The sequence below is a fragment of the Aethalodelphis obliquidens genome, unplaced genomic scaffold (assembly GCF_003676395.1).
Source record: "Aethalodelphis obliquidens isolate GAN/ISIS:26980383/991018 unplaced genomic scaffold, ASM367639v1 scaffold53, whole genome shotgun sequence".
Classification (NCBI taxonomy): domain Eukaryota; kingdom Metazoa; phylum Chordata; class Mammalia; order Artiodactyla; family Delphinidae; genus Aethalodelphis; species Aethalodelphis obliquidens.
In genome coordinates, this window is record NW_020837997.1 from 12598658 (window position 1) to 12623443 (window position 24786).

At 58.5% G+C, this 24786-nt stretch overlaps 1 protein-coding gene across 17 annotated transcripts in view; it reads right to left on the bottom strand.

The window, feature by feature from the left end:
* The window catches only part of TCF3 (transcription factor 3), a 35859-nt gene extending 13078 nt beyond the window's left edge, over nucleotides 1–22781 (bottom strand). For 16 of the 17 annotated variants that reach the window (XM_027085622.1, XM_027085614.1, XM_027085616.1 and 13 more), the window contains exons 1-6: nucleotides 22508–22781; nucleotides 20454–20585; nucleotides 17184–17256; nucleotides 3849–3922; nucleotides 3611–3689; nucleotides 824–891 (exon numbers count right to left, since the gene is read on the bottom strand). In XM_027085622.1, coding sequence (XP_026941423.1) covers nucleotides 824–891; nucleotides 3611–3689; nucleotides 3849–3922; nucleotides 17184–17256; nucleotides 20454–20525 — 366 coding nt within the window. In that variant the 5' untranslated portion in view covers nucleotides 20526–20585; nucleotides 22508–22781. The remainder of the gene's footprint in view (nucleotides 1–823; nucleotides 892–3610; nucleotides 3690–3848; nucleotides 3923–17183; nucleotides 17257–20453; nucleotides 20586–22507) is intronic. The other variant, XM_027085617.1, reaches the window with a different exon arrangement.
* Between the last annotated feature and the right edge of the window lie 2005 nt (nucleotides 22782–24786).

Here is a 24786-nt window from a genome sequence, read left to right on the forward strand (position 1 = left end):
CTCCTGTCTGTGCCATGGGCATGTCAGACGTTCCACGGCTCAGGGGCGTCGTGGGGACAGATGGGGCCATGCACGTTCTGCCCCTGGCCGATGACCTGGGGCCCCACGGGCACTCAGTGGCTGTGACCTGGCTGAGGCCCAGTGTGCACACAGGCGGTGCTGCCTGCAGCAGGGCCTAGCTGCACCCTGAGGTTCCAGGACTGCAGGCAGGGAATAAAGCCCTCGGGCGTGGGGCGGGAGAGAGACCAGGTGGGGCAGGACAGGAGGCCACAAGGGACCACTGTGCCAGGCAACTGGCCCGTCAGCATCCCAGTGGGGTGGCCAAGGGTGACAATCTCGCCCAGGCCGGGGACTGTGCCGAGGTTGGACCACAAGGCTGGGAGCACGGAGCGAGGGTCAGGCCTCGTCTACCTGGCTGGCCTCGGTTTCCCTGTCTGCCACTTGGGGGCAGGCGGGCGGGCAGGTGTCTCCTGGAACCCCTTCAGCTGTGCACAGGGCCCCACAGGCTGGACCCCAGCCTCCCCTTTCCCCATCGACAACCCACCCGGCCTGACCCATGGACCGGGCCCGTTTCAGCGGCTGCTGGAGAGTGACCAGCACTTGGCTGAGCCTTCCCAGATCAGGAGGCAATTTGGGATGAATTCGTTTCAAATTAAAACTAGGGAATACAAGGTGGGGTGAGAAGTCAAGCGGTGACTGTGGCCCCCACTGGGAACCTCCCATCCCTAACCACCTGGAGACGTGGGCTCTCCAGGCTCCAAGGGCCACTGGGGGCCGACGGGACCCACGCCCTCCCCTGCCCACCCTGCAGACGCAGCCTCACCTGAGTCAGGCTGCCGACCCCTGCGTCTCTCCCAAAGGGGGTGTACGCGCCCCGCTCGCCGCCCTTGCCTGTGGAAGAGGAAGGAGGGTCACCCGGAGCTGACCCAGAGGCCGGCACACGCCCGCATACAGCAGGCTCTCCACAAGTTCACGACACTGAAAACCGTGGTGGCACACTGGTCTCCCCATCAAGTGGCGAGGGGCTGAGGGACAAGTGGGGCTCCAGCCAGACGCTATCCCCAGATGACCTGCAGAGGATTCTGCAAACCCGCCAGGGCCCCCCCGTGCCCCATCCCCAGAGCGGGACAGCACCGACTCGGCTCCCCACCCCTGCCCTTCTCGAGCTTTGGTTTCCTCTGTTCAAGGTCATGAGGTGTCAACTCCCCAGGGTGCTGGGTTCCCAGGGGACAGGTCGAGGTCCCTGGTATCTTGCAAGTTTCAGCACCCAGGCCCTGGGCTCCTTCCCCAGCTCCTGGACAGGGTCAGCTCACGAACAAGCATGTGGCATCGCTGGGGATGCTGATTCAAGCCACTCAGTGCGAAGGAGCCCTTCCTCTGTGTGGGTGGGCAAGACCGAGCTGTGGGGGGACAGCCTGCCCGAGAGAGCAGCTGGTATGAACAGACTCCTGCAGCTACACAAACACCTGGATCCAGCCTCGCCTGAAGCAGGTCCCTGGATCCATCAGTACCTGAACAATTTCAGTTTGTTTCTGGCTTCAGCTGGGCACCTGTCCTGACTGAGGGCGGACCTTAACCAGCCTTACCGTGAGCAAGAAATCAGAATGCTTGACTAATTTGGTTTATTCTCAAACTGGGCAGGGGGTGTGGGGGAATTCTCCCCTTTATCCATTTATTTTTTGAATATTTTTACTCATTTTTTGGCCACGCTGCACAGCTTGTGGGACTTCAGTTCCTCGACCAGGGATCAAACCTGTGCCCCTCGGCTGTGAAAGTGCCGAGTCCTAACCACTGGACCACCAGGAAATTCCCTCTCCCCTTGATTTTAAAAGGACAATTTCAAGTGGACTCTTGGAGCAAATGCTGTTTAGGGGACAGGGAGAAGGACCACGCTCCTACCAACACAGCAGATGCCCCACAGGCCACGCCCACCAGCTCAAGCTCAGGGCAGGCGACACGGGGCCCATTTAGGGATGAACAAACCACAGCCTGGAGGCCAGAGGGACTCGCCCCCAGTCCAGAGGGTGCACTCCTCCCTCCCTTCCCAGGGTGGACGTGGGAAGCAAAGCTGGCCAGCCCAGCCAGGGCTCTGGGCTCCCCACTGCAGGGTGGGGCTGCTGTGGTTTGACCCTGCGTACAGCAGGCACCAAGCAGGGGCATCCTGAAAGGAAGGCTGAGGGAGGCAAGGAGAGAAAACAGAGGTTCTGGGAGGGGACCTGCGAGATCCACGAGCCCTGTGGGTATACAGCGGGTGCCCAAGCCATGCACCGGGCCCGGGCATCAGAGTATGAGAGGGGGAAGGAGGACAGACACCAAGAGCAGACCCACCAGGTCTCATCGAGGAGCTGGACCAGGTTGGGGGCCCCACGGGAACAGAGCGACCCTCGCCCCCTGGGCCTGGCACTCACCGCCCGCTGCCCCACCATGGCTATCGCCAGCCCCAGTCCACAGGCAAGAAAACCAGGGCCCAGGGAGGCCGAAACTGCGCCCACCTCCCCACTGTCTCGCTGGGCCTGGCCTGGGCTCCCTGCTGCACTCTCTGAGCTCCTCGGCCACTGGGGCGTGTGGCGGGTGTGTGGCACAGCTGGGCTCTGGGCCCTGCTGACCAGGCCCGGCCGTGGCAACTGCCCGTGCCAGGAAGAAGCCGGAGGAAGGAACAGCAGAGGGGAACCGGTGTCGTGGCAGGTGCAGAGGCCACCCGGCCAGCCCTCACATCCCGGTCTGGGAGATGCACACAGACTCCCGCTAGACACAGTGGGTGCCGGACACTGTGCTCCCCCTTCCTGCCTGGGACTGCACCCAGGCCACGCTCGCCCGTCTGGCTCCTTCCATGCGCCAGTCCACAAGGGCTGGACCCCAGGCCCTCCGGCCTTGGCTGCCCCACTGGTTGGTTGGGCCCGGCAACGAGAGTTCACCCACCTCCCCCAGCAGCCACCAACCCCGCCGCCATGCACCTCGGCCTGGGAACCGCTGGGGACGGTGCCAAAGGAGCCTACCTCACCCGGCTGTCATGTGCAAGGACCTCGTGTCTCAGGAGCACCAGGAGTGCGCAGCCCAGGCCCTGAGGCAGGAGCTGACTCACCCCCCGGCCCCTTTCAACCTCCAGAGATGCCAGCTTGGCAGTCACCCCGACACTCCCTCAGAACAGGGAGGGCCCAGGCTCAGCAGGGCCAGCGCTCGGACACCCAACCAGGGCCTGAGGGTCCCAGAGGCCGGGTCCCTTCTCGCTGAGCCTCAGTCTGCTCATCTGCGAGATGGGGGTGGGCCTTCGGGCCTAGGGAGCCAGGTGAGTCCTTACCACTGGCTACGCAGAAGGCTCTGAGAATCCCCATCCCCGCAGGTCGGGAAACTGGGGCTAGAGAGGGGACCCTCACCCAGGTCCCGATGCTGATTCTCACGGTCAGGATGCCGGTGCTCTGGGGAGAGCAGGCGAGGGGGCCGGCCTCAGACTCGGCCTCCCCAGGTTGTCAGGACTCCGGAGTCCACTTCCCGGCAGGCACCTGGCTGGTCCCCACCTGTGTCCTCTGCTCTGGGTGGCCATCCCGGAAGCCCTGGTGCTCGAGGACCGAGCGGGCACGGGGGTGGGGGCAGGGACCACGTGGACACTCACCTCCGAGCCCAGGTCCCAGGAATGTGGACGAAGCGAGGGTGCCGTGGGACTCACTGAAGTGGGCGCCATCACCGTAGGTCTGTAGAGGGGACGGGCAGGGATGAGGGAGGCTCAGGGACGCCTCTGGGTCAGGATGTGACCGCGCCACAGAGCCCAAAGCACCTGCAGGCCAGGCCGGGGTTCTCCTCGCGCTCGCCCACCCCCACCCCAGGGTCTCAGGCCTCCAGGGGCTCCTCACCCGGCTGGGGTCGAAGGAGGAACTGTTCTGCTCGCCGGTGCCCCACGAGCCCGAACTGGGCCGGTCCTCGAGACCTGTAGGGCAGGAAGGCAGGGTTAGGGGCCCGGCCCCTGGCCGCTCCACACCAGCCGCATCGCCTCGGGGAGCCCTCACTCGACCTGGGAAGCTTTCCAGGCCCCTCCCGACCCAGCCTGGAGCTGGAGCCCGTCCAGATGCACCCACCCTAGCACTACCCATGGTGACACCACTGCCAGCGGCAAGCACCCCGGACACACCGGCACTAAGCAGACCTCTGGGTCCACGGCCCAAGAAACAATTCCACCACCAGCTGCTGGCAAACTTGCCATTGCTGCTGGCACACTTCTACCCACCCGTGCAGCTCCCAGCCCACCCTGGACGGAGCCCTCACTTGCACTCTGGGCTTCCCTCCCCAGGCCCAAGTCCCGCCCTCTGGCCCAGGCTCATGAAGGCGTCAGGGAATGGGAATGAAGGATATCTCTCATCTCGAGAGTGGGAGCCTCCCCCTTCCCATCTCTGGCAATTCGAGAGGCGGGGCTGTCCCTTTGTTGAAGTAACAGCGGCAGCTGCCGCGGACTACCCGCCAGGCACAGGCTGGCGGCAGGGAAGGAGAAATCCAATCCGGTAAGATAGGCGGGGCCCGGGAGGCCCAGGTGTGGCAGGGTTAGCCACCGTGGGGACAAGGACCTTCGATGGAGGGTGGGCAGGGCAGGGCCCTTATCTCCCTGAACACTAGCCCAGGGGCCCAGCCCAGGACCCGGATCTTCCCAGCAGGCAGGCACACGGGCCTGCACCCTTCCCGGTTGCGTGAGCTCCAACACCGTCCATCAAGGGCCACGGGGCTCAGGGCCTGCACAAGCAGAACGGGAGCAGTCCCCGGGCCCCTCCCACCTGTGCCTCAGTTTCCCTGCTCTTCAGATGGGGTCACAAACACGCCCTACTTTGCAGGGCTGGGGGTGTCCACGTACGAGTCTGAGTCAAAGCTGCCCAGGCCAGGCTGAGCCAGAGAGGCCGTGCCCAGCCCTGCCATCTGTGCCAGGGGACGTACCCCACCCCACCCCCGACCCCACGTGGTGGACATCCCAAACACCCCAGCCGGAATCCTTCACCCCGCCCTCCTCTGCGCATCTGTACCAGAAATTTCTTTCAAATTGCATCCTTCTCTTTTGGTGCCTCTGAGTTAATCATTCCCCTGGGGAGTTGGTGTTTAATTGCTGTCTGATTTGCATAACTATGCATGTTAATCTCCCAGTCTGATAAATATTCATATACCTCGGTTAGATTCCGTTTTCTAATCAAAAATTTCCAATGTGATTACAATGGGGAGCTGGGGGCTGCTTTGGTGGGCAGGGGGTCAGACGGAGCTCCCATGGTCTCCACAAATCCATCTAACATGTGCTGCCAGGTTTGGGGTGTCTGCACCCCAAGGTCCTGAGTCCCCACTTGGGCTTTGGGGCCGAGAGCAGCTGGTGAAGGGGGGGTGACCCTGGTAGAAGGCCCAGCACCCGAGCCCCCGTTTCCCTCCACGGCCACTTACTTGTCATCCCCTCGCTCTCCGGTGCCCGCCCACAAGCTCATTCGGCTCTGGGTCCCCCACCCCCATGGGCATCCACCACGGGCCCCAGAGTCGCCAGGACCCTTGAGCAAGAGAGCAGGAGGCCAGGTCCAAGGCCAAAGCCAGGCCTTCCCACCCCCCTACCCCACCACCGAGGGCTGGCAGGGTGACGGGCGCTCCTGAGGCCGACACCCAGGGACCCCTCCAACTTGGGCCCCACAAGCTTCAGGTAGAGGCAACCAGGCCCTGCTCTGCCCTTTCTGGTAAAACCCCCCTCACCCAGCCCCAGCCTCCCCGCTGCTGGAGACCAGACAACAGAAAGAGGGATGGGCCCTCCCCCACCGCTGCCATTAATAGTTATTAACCCCCCACTGGTTAATTATGCATTTTAAATAACCCAATCATGAATATTCATAACATCTCTTATTCACGTTCTAATTAAAATGTACTAATAGAATGAAACGTTGCTGTCACAATATAATTTCTTTTTTTTGAAGTGCTGGAGGTGAAGTGGTGGCAGGGCAGCCCCCGGAAAGGTCATCTCTCTGCTCAGACCCAGCCCTGCCCCCAGGAAGAGGTGGGAGATGGGACAAGCAGAGGGCTGGGTGTGCCCAAGGGCACCACCCGCCCCTCGGAGTTTCAGATCTGATCCGAGACAGCCTGGGTGACAGAACTGCCCACCGTGAGGGCTGCCGCCAGGATGACCAGTGTGGCACAGCTGGACGCGCCCAGCCCGGGCTCCAGCCGGTGTCGGACACCCCCTTGGCTGGATGACATGGGGGGGCAGGCCCCTCTGAGGGGCCTCCGTCCCAGCTGATTCCTCCAGGGCAGGTGTGCCAACTGTGACTGGACCAAGTATGGCCCTTGCCTACTTTTGTCAGTAAAGTTTTATTGGCGCATGGCCACGGACGTTTGTTCCCTGTATACAGCGGTGTTGGTTACAACGCAGAGATCAGTTGCGATAGAAGCTGTCTGGCCCTTCACAGGGAAGGTCTGCTGACCCAGGCACGGAGAAGATTCCAGGAGCAAGTCCCTCCGTATGAAGTAGCCAGACTACCAGACTTCAGCACCTGGAGTGTGGAGAAGACGTGGTCACAGGGCCTAGGCATGGCCCTGCACCGTCCCCACCACAAACCTGTCACGTAGCCATGGTCGTCAGGGGCTTCGTGCTGCAGCCCCAGCTCTGTCAGCACCCCCCCACCCGGGTGCCCGGGCTAAATCCCAGGAGCCGTGCTCTCCCCTTCCCTCACTCCACTGCCCCCTACCCGTGGTCTCGGATCAGAGCCTGGCTCGGCCTTGTGTCCCCTGGGTCAAGCCCCATCCGTACAGCAGTGTCCCCCCCACCCCAGGTTCCCTGCCCACACTCCACCCCAAGCAGCCTGATGGGAGCTTCTGGAAGCAAAACCTGCCTCTCCTCCCTCCCTCTAGACTCTCCCATGGCTCCCCACTGCTCTCAGGGTAAAGACTAGACCCCTCCCTGACCGCCCTTCGCCCCCAGCTCACTCCTCCCTGCCCAACAAGTGAGCAGATCCCCAACCCCGACCCAAGCTCTGCCCCAGTGGTCCCCACACCTTCATCGCCCGTCAGGGAGGTTGCCTTGCTGGCCCCCTGTCCCCAGCATTGCCTGAACAGGGCTGGCCCCCAAACAACCTCGACAAGTATCTGTTTTTGGCCTCTTCATTGCTCTGATAACTATCCAACCAATCACAATGTCCTCCGGCAGTGCCATCCTCCTGCGGTCACAGGCAGCTACCACGGGACTGGCGGAAAGAGCTCCCCACTCGACGAGATGTTAATTAACGCACGAGTAGATGACCCTGTGTGGCTAAGCGGCTGCTGTGCTGGACGTGTGGCCCCCTAGGTAAAGACTAAAGTAGCAACGGCAATAAAAATAACCACCACGCACCATGATCACAGCTGAGAAAAAACTAACAGCACCTGAGGGCAGCCGTCTGCTGGTCCTCACGTAAGTGTTTTCTTCCCGCCACTATCAGCTCCCCAAGGCCGTCAGCTCCCCCTCTGGCTTTTTCCCCTTAGAATTAAAATCCCCGAGAAACGGGATGGTGGCCTGTTCAGCAGCACCTGGGGTCTCATGAGGGGCAAGCCCAACACAGGTGTGAGTCAGGAGAAAGTCCTTCCTCAAGTGGGCCGGGGCCTCCCTGCACGGGCCAGTGGGGTCCTCACCTCTCTTCCTGTGATGTTTGGGGCAACTTCTGAACTCTTACATCACTTCAGACTTGAAGGAAAGCTGCGGGGAGATGCACGACATGCCCCAGACCCTCTCATCCCTTATATGCGCCCCCTTTTTCATTCGGCCCTCCGTGTTCACAAGCAGCTACGCTTGTCTCTGGCCTTCAGAGTTTCAAAAGTTGCTAGGAATTCCAGGGCGCCAGGGAGCTCCCGCCAGAGGGAGCAGGTTCCAAGTGGCTGGAGGAAAAGTGCCCGAGCGGCTCACAGCCCTTGCCGTTGCTGCCCCTGAAAGTGGGGGTGGGGAGACAGGGGACCTGGAGCTGCGCCCAAGCAGGCGGATCTGAGGCTGGAGAGGAAGTGAGTGGAGGGCACAGCCCACCATTTCCAAGAGCAGATGGTCCCCCAAACCAGGGCTTGGGTCCAACCCAACCTCTCCTGAACCCCCGGAGCTGCAACCCCCCAACCCCAGAGGCTTCCCCAATGGGCAGAGCTGGTCCTCAGGTGGGGGGCCCACAGATGCGTGGTAATTCAGAGGAACGGGGTCCCCCAGCTGCAGAAACTGCCCTGCCCCCTCCCTCCTGTGAATTTCAGATTCGTGACCAAAGCAACAGCAGAAAGACCCCATCCTGCTTCAGTCTCAAGGGGGACCCCTCTGTCCAACGGCGAGGTTGGGAGGATCTCGCCCACCCCACCGCTCAGCCAAGTATGAGCTCAGAATCCCAGCTGGGACCTCCCTGCAAGAAACAGGCCCAGGGCGAAACAAGCGCGGAACACAGAAGATGGACATTCACAGATTTAGGATTTATCCCAGAAACATATCTAAGACCACCACCACGCGCCCTCAAGGCAACTGCAGAGCTTGTGGGTGCCGTAGAATAGAAGGAAGATAAGGCTTCAGGGAGAGAGTAAGAGCCAAAGCAGGAAAAACTAAGAAGTTTCTGCTGCCAATTCACAAGAGATTTTAAAAGCAGCGTCAGGGGCTTCCCTGGTGGCGCAGTGGTTGAGAGTCCGCCTGACGATGCAGGGGACGCGGGTTCGTGCCCCATGCCGCAGAGCGGCTGGGCCCGTGAGCCATGGCCGCTGAGCCTGCACGTCCGGAGCCTGTGCTCCGCAATGGGAGAGGCCGCGGCAGTGAGAGGCCTGCGTACTACAAAAAAAAAAAAAAAAAAAAAGCGTCAGAGGCGGCGAGGCAGAAGTGACAATGCAGAAGAGGTGATCGAACAGAAGGGTGGGTTCTGGAGACGCCCCCAAACACCAGGGAAGGGGGGATTCTGAGACAACAGACACGAGGGCCTAACACGAGCCCAGACACCAGAGCCGGCATCCCGGGAGGAACAGGAAAAACACCCAAACCTGGAGTTAGAGAAAAACCCGGAAAAACCCGCGCACGCTCCCTGGAGGCTGCGCGCGCACGATGACACACCCATGGGGCTGGAGCTGAGAGAAGGAAGGCGAGGGCCCAGGAATTCCACCCCCAACCCACTGCCCCTCACAAGAGGCAGGAGCCAGGTGCACATCCAGAGCCGCACCCCTCCCTGGAGAACAACCCCAAGGGAGGGGAGTCCCAGCACAGACCCTGCGAGTCTGGAGGACGCAATGGTGCAGGGATGCTGAGCACATCTGGGCCACGCGTTAAGTTAAACTAAGTGGAATTTCGACGCCATCCCAAGAACGGGCACCAGAGCCCGCAGGTGTCGTGCTGCTTCAGGCACTTCCTGTGGTTTATCCCACTGAACCCTTAAGTGGCCGCCATCAACCTCACTTCCCAGATGAGGAGACTGAAGCCTCGTAAGTGGCAGAATGAACACAGTAAGGACACGAGTTTCTCAGCCGGACACAAACATTGTGAACAAAGAGAAACAACATTTCTAAAGAGTGGCAACGTGTTTATACCAAACAGGAGGGTTGGGGAGGAACGCTTTCCTGCAGGACAACAAGATGTGACTTCACTCCTGAGGCGGAAGGAGCCAGACTCGGGAGGCTTCAGCACATTCCCTAAAACCATTAGAACCACCAGCAGCACAGCCTTCCAAACCCAACCCAAGAAAAAACACCAGGCACGACTGCAAGGAAAAAGTATAAAGACGGGAAAACCTAAAATAAAAGCATGGAAAGTGTAAGACAAATGCAGACTCAATTGTTTTGAGAGCTGAGAACACAGCACCTACAGAAAACAGTTCTGGAACGAGTGACTCAGGAAGACAATCCGACGCACATAGATATACCAAGCCTGTGCTCCGCAACGGGAGAGGCCACAGCAGTGAGAGGCCCGCGTACCGCAAAAAAAAAAAAAAAAAAAATTACCAAGAATCTATAAAAAAATAAATAACGAAAATACGCATTATTGAAACCAACAGGATATGGCCAAAGTGGTCCTCGGAGGGAAATCTATAACCCTCAACATGATTACTGGGCGAGAGAACAGTGATAAACAAACGGGCCTTCTATTCAAAAGTCAAAAGAGAAAAAAGAAAAGAAAAACTAAAAAAACGGGAGGAATTAAAACAGAAGTAGTGGGGAATTCCCTGGTGGTCCAGTGGTTAGGACTCCACGCTTTCACTGCCAGGGCCCGGGTTCGATCCCTGGTTGGAGAACTAGGATACCACAAGCCACATGGCATGGCAAAAAAAAGGATAAATTAACTAAATTAAATAGAAGTAGTGAAGAGAAAAACAGTTAATTGATAAAGATCGATTCGTCAATGAAGCAGATTCTTTGGGAAAAAAGTCAATACAGACACGAGACAGCTGGGTCCAGGACAAGGGAACAAAAAGAATAAGTAGATTCAGGACTGAGACATGGATTCATAGGCTCCGGACACGCAGGCTCAGCGGCCATGGCTCACGGGCCTAGCCGCTCCGCGGCATGTGGGATCCTCCCAGACCGGGGCACGAACCTGTGTCCCCTGCATCGGCAGGCGGACTCTCAACCACTGCACCACCAGGGAAGCCCGGATTCCTATATTATTAAAGAATGCAACATGAACCATTTTTAAATGTGCCTGAAACGGATGATTTTTTTCCCCCCGAACAAAATGCTAGAATTTACAAGAGGAGTGGACAAAATCGCAACAGGCCAATCGCCGCAGCAGAAATAAAGCAGTTGGGGAAGGTGTCACATGCAAACAGGGTGGCAGTCTGCTCCCCAGTGCCCAGAGAATGGGGGGCCCCACTTGCTGGAGACTGTTCCAGAGAAACTGGTGCAGAAACACGGCAGGGAGCCACAAGAAGCCTCAGTGCCACACGACATGGGAACGCAGGCAAAATGCAAAACGGATGCTGGCAGATCTGGTCTGGCAGCTAAACAAGGATATGGACCAAACCCAAAATTCAGGGAATAGCTGGGTGAGAAAAACCATTAATGGACAGCGTCAGGACGTGGGGAAGGAGGAAACCAGGGGCTGTCCTGAGGCACCCAACACACCACAGTGATGCCAATCACTCGCGTGGATGGTCACATAGGACCAGAAGGAAACGCCCTGAACATGATAAACACAGACAGTCAGAGAGATCTATCTTGAATCAACAGCCAGGATCAGGCCCGGTCCTGCTGACAAGAAGCCAAACAGCACACACCCAATGTGGTTCTACGAACACTTGCTGATGTGAAAAGGCACATGGCCTCCGCACCAGGATGGAAGAGACCTGAGGATGATTTACCTGGAAAACCAAGCCAAGGGAAGAATGCAAATAATTAGGGGATGTCAGGAGGCAACCAGGTAGAAAATATGGTAAAAAAGATCCCCAAACCACAGCATGGAAAATCCTAAAACACCTAGAAACAACCCTCACTGCAAAAGTATGTGAGCAAATTAAGGAAGAAAACTATAAAATGGCTAAGTGCCTTATGCTTTCATTTTCAAAGTTTATCTTAAAAACTTAATATTAAGGGTCAAAACTTAAGAAAGAAAACACCAAGTTCTTAAAATATGAAAATGCACTACTATAAACACAAACAGTTCTTCCGAAATTTACCTATGAATTTAACATAACATCAAAATCCCAACAGGTAGGCTTGTTTGTTTTGGAGGGATGTGGGAGGAGACGTAACAGTTATTCTAAAGATCATGAAGAAGAATCAGCATGTCTGAATATGGGGTGGGGGTGGGGGACCCTGAAAAACAACAATTGAAGACTATAAAAACACCACAAAGCTAAAGTAACTAGGGGACTTCCCTGGTGGTCCAGTGGCTAAGACTCCACACTCCCAATTCAGGGGGCCTGGGGTTTGATCCCTGGAGAGGGGACTATATCCTACATGCCACAACTAAAGACCCCACATGCCACAACTAAAGATTCTGCATGCTGCAACTAAAGACCCCACATGCCACAAATGAAGATCCCACACGCCACAACTAAAGATCCCACATGTGGCAACGAAGATCCCACACGCTGCAACTAAGACCTCGCACAGCCAAGTAAAAGAAAAGAAAAGAAAAAGAAAAAAGAAAAATTTAGTAGTAATTCTAAAAAGCTACGGTAACTGACACCAGGTAGTACTAAAGTAACAGGAAGGTAAAAAGATGAGACAAAAATTCATGGGTAAATGGCAATTTAGGAAATGCTTTCAGGTATTTCGAACCACCAAGAAAGGTTTTCTTGAGTTTATTCTGTTGTTCTAGAACTTCCTAAATTAAATGCTTACTCCATTTCTTTTCATTGTATCTGAAAACTGTCAAAGGCTACGATTCTTCCCTAAATACAGCTTTAGCTGCACCTTGTAGCTTCAGTGTGCTTAGATTATTGCTGATTTCCGTCTAGCCTGTTTTAATTTCCTCTTTAACCCAAGAGGTAAACCAAAAACAATTTTGTTATTTCCAAGTCATTAAGCTTTTTACTTATTTCTACGCTTTTTGGTCTTTCACTTCCAGTTTTACCACATTGTTCTCAAAGAATATGGCTTATACTTTGGTCACTTTTTTTTTTTGGTCACTTTCTTTATGTTACAGGTTTTTTTCTGTGCACGGTATGTGACCAATTTTTATAAGAACGGTATGATCTCTTTTACAAGGCATGGCCTTTAAAGGTAAGGGCTTCTAACTGGAGGTGCCCCTCAGAATTGCCTGGAAACTCTTACAGGCCCCATCCCAGGCTTTTTATCAGTGTCTCTGGGTCCAGGGCCCAGGGGTGTGTGTTCTGAGCACTCCCACGGGTGAGCTGGATGTGTGCCCTTGGCCAGGAACTGCTGCATAAGCTCAACCTTGATCACTTCACTGTTGAGGTTCTCTACCTCCCACTTATTTTTCACTTTTTTGCTCTGCCAAGAACTGCAAAGGCATGCTTTTCTGCCCTCCAGCATCTTTTCCCGTATATTCCTCAACTTGATGGAATGAGGTACAGGCACATTCATGACTGTCACATCTGCAATGCAGAATGGACTGTGTCATCATAATTCTCAAGGATTTTGCAGAAATGGCACCAAAGCTAGAACAACATAGAAGACTTGACAACGTAAAACTGAAACCTGTAAAGCACTGAGGAAAATTAAAAGTCTCCATCATCAACAACGGTTATAAGTGAAAACTTAGGGAAAAGGCTGCAGATCACAAAAGACTAACATCCTTCCTCTATAAAAAGCTCTTACAAATCAGTAAGTGCAGCACAGTGCAGCAGTACAAGACACTACAGGGAAACAACACTGGGTGGCTAGCTGAGATGGTTAATAAACTCTGAATTTCAGCTTCATCGTAAGTAAAATGGGGATGACAATCGCCCTTATTTCACCAACCTGTGAGGAGTGAGGACTCAGAATAAACTATCCAGGCTCAGTGCCTGGCATACAGCGCTCAACAAATGTTGACTTAAGTTGCTGTTGATAAGTGTTACTGTTGCTGTTGTTTTAAAAAGTTCACCAGATACCAATAAAAAGGAACAAGCTGTTGATCCAGCCAACAACTTGGAGGGATTTCCAAGGAACTGTGCTCAGCAGAAAAAGCCAATCTCAGAAGGTTCCATGCTGTATGGTTCCATGTATGTAACATTCTCGACACAACAAAGTTGGGAAGATGGAAAAGAGTAAATCAGGGGTCGTTAGGGTGAGGGGTGGTGGGTGGTGGGTGACAGCAGGTGGGAGGTCATGAGGCGATAGAACAATTCTGAACAGACCACGGTGGTGGCTTCATGGCACTACACACGGGATAAAACCAAGCAGAACTACACACACACAAATGTGGGCACGCAGATCTTGTGAATAAACTACAGTATCCAAATAAACTCTTGTAGATCGTACCAAGGTCAGCCTCCCGAGTTGGTGTCATGTGAGGAACTTGCAGGACTGACAGCTGGGGAGGCTGGGGAGGGGCGTGTGGGGCCGCCCCGCACATTTCTTTGCAACTTCCTGTGAATATATCACTATTTCAAAATAAAAAGTTCACTAAATCCAAGAAAAAAAGGGGGTAGTGATCAGAAATTCATCAAAAAATAACTCATCTGGCCAATCTGCTTTTGGAAAGATAATCGCCCATGATTAACATGTAAATGCCCATTGAAACGGCACATTTGGAGGAGGTTGGAAACAGCCAGCACTGGGACGCCAGAGGGACATTCTTACTGTGGAAGCAAGTCCACGGCTGGCAGTTCTAGCCGGGAACTTACTCTGAGGCCATAACCGCACAGCTGTGCTGAACCAGGGTAGATGCCGCCTTGCCTACCTGTTAGGTTTGTACCCAAGGGCACGTTACCTTTAGAGTCACACAGACCAGGAAAGCTGTGAGACAGGAAAACAGGGAAGACGTCGTCTCCTCCGGTGTCAGCAGGTGTTTCCCCATATCTCGTGGGGCCTCGGACCCTGTAGGTTGTGGCAGAGGACGTGCTGCCACTGAGAGATCTGTGCCTTGGGGTTTCCCAAAAGGGAGGGAGTGGAAAAATTATCCCCGTTCTGCAGTCTTCTGCTCTAGATGATGAGGAGAAATCCTCTGGCCTCAGGGACGGCGCAAGCAGCCCGCACACCCCACACGCTCAGCTCCTCTTCCCGAGACCTTCAGAGACCCCTCCTCAGAGACCTGTCCCCGCTGGCCTGGGTTGCTCCTCTCCTAACATGAAGTGCCCTTTCGAAGTGAATCTAAAAGAAGCAAGTTGACTCAAAGGAATTCTAAGTAGAGAGACACTAGGCCAAGACATGCAAGGAGGGTGAAGGGGAGAATGTGGCTGAGCGTGACCTACTAGCATTCAGAAACTCTTGTCCCCTTAAAGCGACACTGCCCATCTGCAGGGCGGTGACCCATCTTACAGATGAAAAAAGCTGAGGCTCAGGAAGGGGTGACTTCCCCAAGCCCTATCCCGCTGTTGGACCACCAACCTTTCCACCCCCCCCACCTTCCCCTGGAGTCTCCAGCTCCACCAACAAGGGAGTAGGGAAATGAGCTCAGAGCTGGGAGAGCCCCCCAAAGGGACCAGTCTCAGTTCCTGTGGCTCCCGGGTCTGGAGCTGCGAACCCCTGCACCCCCTCAAGGCAGACACCGAGATGCACCCCACGCCTCAGTTTATAAGGCACTTTCACGCCCAAGGACTCGCTGAACCCTCTGCCGATGGGGAGACTCCCATTTTACAGACTAGGAAACTGAGGCTTGCAGTCACACCACCTGTGTCAGGTGACACGGCCTGCCTTGTGCCTGAAGTGGCAGCAAGGAGGGAACCTCTAAGCTCAGGTCTTAGGGCTCCCGGTCCTGTGCCCCCTCCCCCGCCCCAGACAGCACTAACTGCTCAAATGAATTGGGGAAAGGGGTCCCCAGCTGTGTGTCCAGAACTGGAGACCTCCTGGGCTGGACCAACCACACCACAACCCTCGTGGGGAAGAAGAAAACTCAGCCCGATGTGCAGCGGGACAAGGCTGGACCCTCCCCACCTGAAGTGGCCAGGGCAGGGCCCTTGAGCGGGCTACAGCTACAGAAACCACACAAAATCAACCTGCAAAATTCACAGGGGTCCCAGTCAGGCTGGGCCAGGCATGGGGTGTCCTGGAGGGGCCCCTTCCTTGGGGGTTACTGGCCCCAAGTGGACACTGGGCAACAGGAGAGAGCAGGGGGATGACCTGGGGGGAGGATGAGGGAGGGACTGTGCCACCACCTCCAGGAAGCCTGCCGGGGCCTGACCCTCTGCCTGAGGCAGGGGAGCAGCAGCACCCCCTGCTCCCCAGGGCTGTTTTGGGAATGGGGAGGCAGGGTGGCCTGTGGGGATTTCCACACTTCAGGGAGGACTCTGGCCAGCCCTGAGGCCACTTCCTCAGGCGGACAGGAAGGCCAGCGTGGGGCAGTGGGGTCAGCAACACGATGTCCCTCCTTTTGCAGGGGGTGGGTGGGGGGAGTACAAACCACCCTTGAAACCCCCTCCTCCTCCAGCCAGAGCCCACTAGACACCCTGATAGAATCTGGAAAAGACAGACCCTTCCATCTTGGACCCCAGAGACGTGGGGGGACACGGCCCCCATCCCAAGACCCCAAAAAGATACTGAAGTCCGTGCAGAGCTCTGGCCTGCCCAAGGGGTCCCCTATATCCTCCCGACAGCCAGAGCGGGCTCCTCCCCATGCACGTGGCTCCTCTCAAAAGCCCAAGTTCACAAGGCCCTGCACGGCCTGCCCTCCCCCCCTCCTCTCCCCACCCCTCCTCCCTCTCCCCCTCCCTCACTCTGCTCCATCCACACAGGCCTCCTCACTGTTCCTCCAACTCGCCAGGCATGGTGCTGCCCCAGGGCCTTTGAGCCCCCACGCCTCTGCTCAAACATCCAAACACCTCTGTGGAGACAGCCCCTACTGCCCTCCCCACCACTCTGCAACCTGACCCCTGCTCTATGCTCCTTGAGGCCATGCCATCTGTCCTCCCTGGGCCATGTCCTCTGCACTCAGTACCAGGCAGGGTGACCAGCTCATCCAGGTGTGCCTGGGATGACCCCAGTTGGAACGTTCAAAGTCCCAGATCCCAGGAACACCCCCCCCAGACCTCGAACAAACCAGGCCAGGTGATCACGCTAGTGCCAGGTCTCATCAACGATCAGCACCTAATACATACTTGAATGAAAACAGCCAGGATCAGAGCAGGATTTGGAGAAAGCTGGGGTTCCATATCACACTCCTCCTGGGCCTCAGGTTCCCTCCCTGGGGATGGACTGGACACCCAGAACCCCACTGGGGCCAAGGAGACCCTGGAGGCTCAAGTGCCCAGCTCACCCAGGCCCTCGTGAGTCACAGAGTCCCCCACACCCGGACCAGGGGCCAGGCTCTCGGGGCAGGGTGGACGGTGACACCATACTGACCACGGGGCTCCCTCCCTTAGCCCCAAGGCAAGTCACACAAGCACAGCGGCAGCCGCCTCCTGGGGTTCCCTTAGGCTCACCATCCCCCCACCGCACGCCCACATGGGCACCTGGACCTCCGCCCCAGGCCCCTCACCCCCACTCCACCTGGCGGGCCTGAGCGCTGCCCCCAAACACCTCTCCCCTTAGTGCCCAGTCCACAAGGCTGCGCCCGGCAGCCAGCCCCACCCCACGGTCGCCCCCCTCACCCTCCATGGGCCCACCCTTCACACGCGGTGATCTCCTCAAGCAAACAAGAAGCCCCCAGGCAGCCAGCGGGGTCCTACCTGAGCTTCCAAACTGGGCCCCGGCCAGGGAGGTGGGCCGGCTCTTCCCATTGGCCACCGGCAGGGGGAACATCTGCGGGGAGAAAGAGGGGGTGAGGGGGGGGGTGCACAGCCCAGGGCCACAGCTCTGCCGGGGTCCTGTCCCCCAGGAGGCCCGAGGCGCCCCGAGGGCCCTGGTGGGAAGAGGCTCCCCGGTGCCCCTCCGGAGCAGGGAAAACTCCCCTGTTTACCTCTGTATTTGTTTTACGGGAATGAAATAACATGAAGGCATTTGATACAATGTATCCGCTTAAAAGTGATCCAAAGTTTTCTTCAAGTTTTGGCTTTATAAAAAATGAGATCATTTACACTCCCAGCTGGATCGCTTGTCCCACCCGTGTCCCAGCCGCGGACCCCGACCTTCACCCTAGGAGCCCGGCATCCACCTCCCCACGAGTCCCTGACCCCGAGCGGTGGGAGTGCAGGGAAGACAGCCAGGCCCCACCACTGGGATGGTGAGCGGGGAGGCCCCCACGAGCCGGGCTCCGGGCTCAGAGCTGCACCCTTCCCGGCCAACGACAGTGCAGTTCTCCCGGGTGGGCGGGCACCGAGTGTGAGTGCATGGCCACGACCCCCCCAACTCGCTCACCCAAACCCAGTGTTAAGTCCCTCAAGATTAAACAGCTTAGCAGCATTAACTGGGAAAACCCAACATCAACAAACCCTCGTGCTGCAGAAGAAACAAACCATGACCCTGCTCTGCCCCAACGGCCTGAGTTTCAGAGGTTCTTTTGGGGACCAAGCAATTTAGAGTGGCCGCAATCAGCATTAAGGCTCTGTGGGGAGCGGCTGACAAGCAGGACATGGGGGTGTGCGTTCTGTGGGCATGACTTGGGGCAGCATCACAAGCCCTGGGAGTGACCCAGGAAAGGGGGTCCTGCCCCCACACCCTGTTCTCCAGAAGGGGAAACTGAGGCCACAGGCTGAGCTGGCAGGGCGAGTGCAGACTCGGGGCAGGTGTGCACCCAGGCACACCCAGGACTCGGGTTCTCACGGGGTCTGTAGTCCTCTCCGGGGGCAGGGCTGTGCTCACCGCACCCAGGGCCTTGGCTTCAAGGCGGGCCCCTTTCCTGCTGGGGACACTGAGGCTTGCACTGGGGGAGGGGCAGGCCTGGGGATCAGGAGTCTGAGGGGGGTGGTGCTCAATGCTGTTTCTGTTTCGTCCTCCAGGGTGCCAGGGGCCGCTGACGTGGCACTTGCCACGGGGTGGGTGGGGTGGGTGGAGGGAACTGGTCTGTGTCCTGCGGGCACTGAAGGTCTGTGATCAGCCCAGCCAGGCCCCCACATCCCCCTCGGAGCCTCAGTATTCCCTTCTGTGAAACGGACGCAGCGTTCGCACCGTGCGGGCTGTTATGAAACCCAAACGCACGTGGGCATCGTGGGCACGTAAGGGCCTCTGCACGTGCAAAGCTCAGAGGAGCACGGTCGGGCCACCAGGCAAGCCCACAGCACCCTCCCCGGCCCCTCGCCCTTCACGGCTGTCGTCAGACCCAGGGACCACCTGAGGCCCACACCCCCTCGGAGCCACCAGCTTAGCAGGCGAAGCTCAGGGCTGGGGCAGAGGTGCAGTTTTACCAGCTAGGAGGAGCCGCTTTTCCTGGCACTGAACTGGCAGTTGCCTCGTTGACTTTAGAGGGACCTACCCCAAGGAAGCGCTTTCCCTTCAAAATCTTTTCAGTCGAAAATTTGTTTCAAAAAAACAAATTAACTCAGTGTCTCTGGGGCAGGTGGGAAGAAAAGGGTGTGAGCCTCCTGTGATGGGGGGCTGCCTCAGGGCCTCTCTCCTCACGGGAACAAGAAGGTCGAACAAAAATCCAGTTCTGGGTTTTCCCAGAGGACACACACTGGGCACCTCGCATGCTCAGCTTCACCTTCCTCATCTGTGAAATGGGTCTGAGCTGGGGGCGGGGGAGTTTGGACCCCCTGGACAGCAGGGGGTGGTGGGCAAGTGGTTGAGGCTGTGGGTGTGGGGGGGGCGAGATCAGAACCTGTACCACCCCCTCCCCTGACCCCCAAGCCGGTCTGTTCTGGCCCAGTGGTCTGTGACTTGTCAGTTTAACAAAAAAACAACTGAGCAGCACCCCTGATTCCTCAGCTGGGACGCAAAAATAAAACGGGGCTTAAAAATACCGGCATGGCCCTTCCGGAGCCGCGGCCGCTCCGTCCCGTGGGCTGTGTTTTTCCGCAGGGCGGATGATGTCGTTTCAGTTTGGGGACTTTTGTTTCGACAGACCTCAGTGGCCTGGGCCTCATACCGGCAGAGAATTAAATTCAGACCGAAAGCATCCTCCCTGAACCCATTTCAAACCAAAATAGTGCTCGCTGGGGGAGGGGTGGGGGCAGGATTTAGGGAGTCCACACACAGCTCCTGGGTTTGTGAGGAAACGCAGACCACCCCCCCTCCCCCCGACACAGGTGGCCCACTGCACAGACAGGCAAACCAAGGCCCCCAGCCCTCCAAGGGACGGTCCAGCTCCCAGCCTCCCTGGGCCCGCCTGAGCTGTGTGACCTCTGAAGGCAGTACCCTCTCTGAACCTCCATCGGCCTGGCTGGGGAACGGGCTGTGTCAAATGGAGCACACCGCCTGGGAAGTGTGAGGACATCCCCCTGCCCCCCCCCCACCCCGTAGACCCACGGCACTGGCTCTCGTGTCAATAAACTGAGGAATCACACGTCCACTGCCTGTGACCTCTCCTCATTTACAGAAGGTCTCCACAGAGGACACCTAGACTATGGGCTCCCACCATCTTTGGCACCCACGAGAGCATGAATAACCCCAATCACACAGTTTTACAGGTCCCAAGGCAAGGTCACTGCATGCCCAGAGCCAAGCTGGGGCCTCACAGCCAAGCCTCCCCAGAGAAAAGCTAAAGGCCATGGGCAGTCCCTCCCTCGCTCCGGACCTCAGTTTCCCCAACTGAAAAGTGGTGGGTTGGACCCACTCTGTGCCTGGGCAAACAGCTGGATGACGACAGGTGCCTCTGGAAGCCGACAAGGGCCCCAAAGCTGCACCCCGCCGCGGAGGCGTCAACCCATCCATCCGAGGGCGCCCCAATTCCCCTAGCCCCACCTGGGGCTCTTTAACCCATAGGAGCTTAAGGTCCAGATGCTGGCAGTGTTTTTGGCACAAGCTTCTTTCCCAATGTCTGGGGGGCGCAGGAGTGTGGACAGCTGGGCATGCGGGGGATAGGGGGGAGACGACGGGGGGGGGGGACGGAGAGGGCCGCTCACCATGCTGAAGTCTAGGAGATCACTGAGCTCCTTGTCCGTGCCCACGGGCGCCATCCTCTGTGGCTGGTTCATTCTCCAGCGGCAACGGGGAGCCAGGGGCCGGGGGTGGGCTCCTCAGGCCTAGAGACAGCCCTGCAGGGTGCCCGCAACGGATGCAAGGAGAGATGAGGGGTGGAGAAAAGAAGAGCTATGAGTGACAGTGGCCGAGGTGAGCAGATGGGGGAGAGCTCTTTAAGAGCCCCTCTAACTGCTCTGGATCTGGGTCTTCCAAGGCTGCGTCCCTCCCAGACTCTGAGACATGGGGGTGGGACAGCCAGAATTCAGGGACTGGGGCCCCTAGAGACCCCTCCCCAGAGCCCTCAGGGAGTTTGAACAATGTGGGGGGAGCGCAGAGTACATTCCCTGAACTCCCTCTGCGACCACCAAGGAATCAAGTTGCAAATTTTAAACTGGATGCGGGGTGGAGTGGTCCCTTCCCAGCTTAGCCAGAACCCGCCCCTCTCCCCGCCACCTCTCCCATTTCCACCCACCCTCAGGCTTTCCACTGGCCCCACCCCAGAAAGGGGGAGGGGCGACCCGGCCCCGCCCCAAGGGAAATTTGGTGACACCCCCCCAGCAGCTGTCAGAGCACGTTGAAGGCCCGGTCACCCCCAAATTCAAAGCGAAAGAAATCCACAAGACGGCGAAACCCCCTTCCTGCTCCACAACTAAATAGGGGGGACGCCCCGCGCAGGGACCTACCCGCAAAGCTTCCCACTACACTTAACCTCCTCCCCCCCATAAAAAACAACCAAATTCTGGGAAAAAAAAAAAAAACAACACCCTAGATTGTTTTATTGTCACGATGTATCCGGGAATTATTCTTAAGCAACTTTGAAAACATCCCTTGCGGGGGTGGGGGTCCCAAGACCAGGGTTTCCCCCCACCCCGCATGGTCCCTAGGGACTCCATTCTAGCATGGGGGGGATCCACCTGCCGGGCCCCATCCCACACCCTGAAAAGAGAGGAAGACAGGGTCTCCGTCCCACAGTCAGACAGTGAAGTCCCTCCAGCTTCTCTTCCCCGAGCCCCAGGTGCGGGCGGGGGTCGCGAGCGAAAGGGGGTTCCGAGATCGAGGGAGACCCGACCTCAGAAGCGGAGAAACCCCCGCTTTGTTTGCCAACTGGAGACGAGTGTGAAACGGATGCCCCAGCGCAACCCCTCCCCCGCGAAGCTTTTTCTTTTTTGGAAAGCGTGTGAAACTGACTTTTTTTGAAGAGTACGAAACCGCACTTTTTCGTGGGGTGGCTGAAACCGATTTTAAGGCAGATCTGGGGGGGCTAAACAGGCTTCTCTAGAAGAGCTGAAACACTTCTGGGGTGTCACGAGAACTTTTGGGGGCTCGAAGGGGACTCGAAGGACGTGTGAAGCCACCCTGGGAGCAGAGAAGCAGAAACGTCTTCCTTTGGGGGGGGGAGGGGTGGGAGGAGGCCCGGGAAACCAATCCCCACCCCACCCCCCGCAGCCGGTGCGGGCGGCGCAGCCCGGGAACCCTTTGAAGCTCGGGGCGCAGCCACTGCCACCGCGCTGCTCGCCCCGAAGCTGCCGCCCGTGCCCGCGGAGCGCGGAACAGATGGGGCCCCCGGCCCGGCCCCCGGCCCGAGCCCGCAGGCGCGCGGCGCACCTTCCCCGCAGACAAAAGGACGCTCCCTCTCCCTCACTCGCTCCCCTCCAAACTCCGCCGCCGGCCGGGCCCCCGGGGGAAGGGGCGCTCGCGGCCTCTACGCCGCTGCCCCGCCGCGAAGTTGGGCGGCCCCGCGGCGCCCCCCCGCGCCCCCGCCCGGCTCCGCAAACTTTCCCGAAGTGCCGGCCGGCGGGGGCGCGCGGGCCCGAGCGCGCACTCCACGTCGCCGGCCCCCTCCAGCGCGCAAAGTTGGAGAACAATGACTCCGGCCGCGCCGCCCCCCGCCCCCCGCCCGCCCCCGCCCCGCGTCCCCGGGTCCCCGCGTCCCGCCGCCGTGCGGGAAGGCCCGGCCCGCCGGACACCAAGCGGCGGACGGTCCCGGCGCGCTCACCTGCTCGGCGTGGCCCGGCCCGCAGCGCACGGGGGGCGGCGGCATGAACGGCCCCCCCCGGACAAAGGGGCGTCGCGGCCCCGAAGGGCGCGCGTGGGCGGCGGCGCGTGGCCCGGCTCCCCGCGTGTCCGCCCCGCGGGCCCTACGCGGCCAAGGCGCTGGCGGAGGCGGCGTGCGAGGAGCCCGCGGTGCCCGCCGGCCGCGTCGTTGGGCTCGGTCCGGCCCGCTACGCCCGCGGCCGCCGCCGCTGCCTCATCTTCCTGCGGCGGGAGACATGTTCCGCCCCCCACCCCGCGCCGCGCCCCGCCTCCCGCCCCTGCCAGGCCCCGCCCCGCGCGCGCCCCGCCCCGCCGCCGTCCGCAGATCCCTCCGCCGTTGCCCGCTCGCCCGGCCGCCGCCGCCCGCCCCACGCTTCCGCTGAACGCGGCTGAGGTCCCACGGAGTCAGGAGCCTGGAGCGGGCGCGCTGGGGTTCCGTCGGCCAACGGCCGGGGTCGAGGGCAGGGACTATCTTCCAGCGCGGAGGCGCACGTGGTCTCAGTGCACGGCCTGACACAAGCGGGTAGGACAGTGAGATGGAAAGATAAGGCAGAGCGACCGGGGCCAATCGGAGAGTGCGAAAGCCTGATTGGCGGGGCCCTCGGCCTTTCGTAACTAGGCCCCGCCTCCACCCCGCCCCCTTCGCTCGTCCCAATGAAGGAAGAGGCAGGACTCTCTGAGCTAGAGGCCGCGAGAAGCGGTAGGGGGTGGGGCTTGCAGTTTTATTTTCAGGTTTGCGTGGCCGCCCGCACGGCCGTTTTGGCTCGGTCGTATCTGAGTTCCTAATGCTGGACCCCGGTGCTGGGTGTGGCGAGCGTTTCAGACCCCCCGAGAAGGATTCAGACTAATCTTACCTGCCAGGCCACCGATGCCAGCTCTGTTTTAGGGTCAGACAGCCCCACGTGTAACCCGCTCTGTGCTTCTGACTTGCTGGTTGCCTTTGCCTGCCTGAGACTCAGTTTATTGATCCATAAAATGGGATCTGGACCTGAGTTTGGGCAGTACTAAGGCCGGACCAGGGCTTCTGACTCTCAGTGGTCTGAGAGTCCACTTAGATCCCAAGGCCCCCCACACACAGCCAGGGGCTCTTCAGCTTTTGGGAACCATAGACCCTACAGAATAAAAATAATAATTAGTATAAATTAAAATAACACAATCTTTCGTGGCCCCCCGTGTCCTCAGAGAGAAAGCTACACTCCCTTGCAGGCTGGGAAGAGGCCACGGGTACCCCTGGCCCACTGGGCTCCGGCCTCAGCGGCCTCCTCCTCCTCCTCACTATTCCAGAACCTGCCACGCTCATTCTCATCTCTGGGCCATTGCCCTGGCTGTGCCCTCTGCCTGGAAGGCTCTTCCACCCCATCTGCAGCCCTGAGTTCCCACAGTTCAGGGCAGCCCTCGGTCCAGGGAGCAGGGCTGAAAGGAAGGAAGAAAAGTGGGGGTCCTGGGGGAGGGGGGTGGAGAAGACCCCAGGGGCAGGTGGGGAGCTCATGGGGCTCCTTTAATAAAGCCTCTTCCTGCTACTTGCAAACTGGGCTGACCTTCACCCTGACCCCGTCTGGGCCAGAGCGCCTCCATGTGCCACAGGTCTGGGGAGAGGACTGAGGGTCTTGTGGTCGGGGTTCAAATCCCTCATCCCTCCCAGCATCACTGTGACCTCGGCCAAGTTCTTGCCACTCTCTTGGCCTCAGTTTCCCCATCAGGAGAATGGAAGGGTGATGGGCACAGAGTAGGTGCTGATGGGCACAGAGTAGGTGCTGAGGACATGTGTGTTCATCCTGCGGCCTCTCCCCACTGTAAGACCTAGGTGTCCGAAATGAGGGTCCCCTCAGCCCACAGTCTTTCCCTGGGCCAACCATGACCGCACAAGTCCATGGTCTGCTCTGGCTTCCTCCTAGCCTGAGGGGTTTCTCAAGGACCAGGCTGAGGCTGAGGCCCCTCCGGGACCCCAGCCTCACTCAGGTCGGGCCAGCACCCTCTCCCCCGACAATGCTAAGGTTCTAACCCGCATGGGGCCAGTGTTCCTGGAGTTGACACACCCACCGAAGCAGGGGAATGATCCATTCATGGGCCATGCAAATACTGAGCACAGATAGTGTGCCAAGCTTGGTGCTGGACACTGGCGCACATTGGTGACTGTGACCTGTCCAGTCCCCATCCTCCAAGGCAAGATGAGCCATCAAAGGCTTCCCCCCCAGGGCATCCCCCCAGGGCTTCCCCCCCAGGGCATCCCCCCAGGGCTTT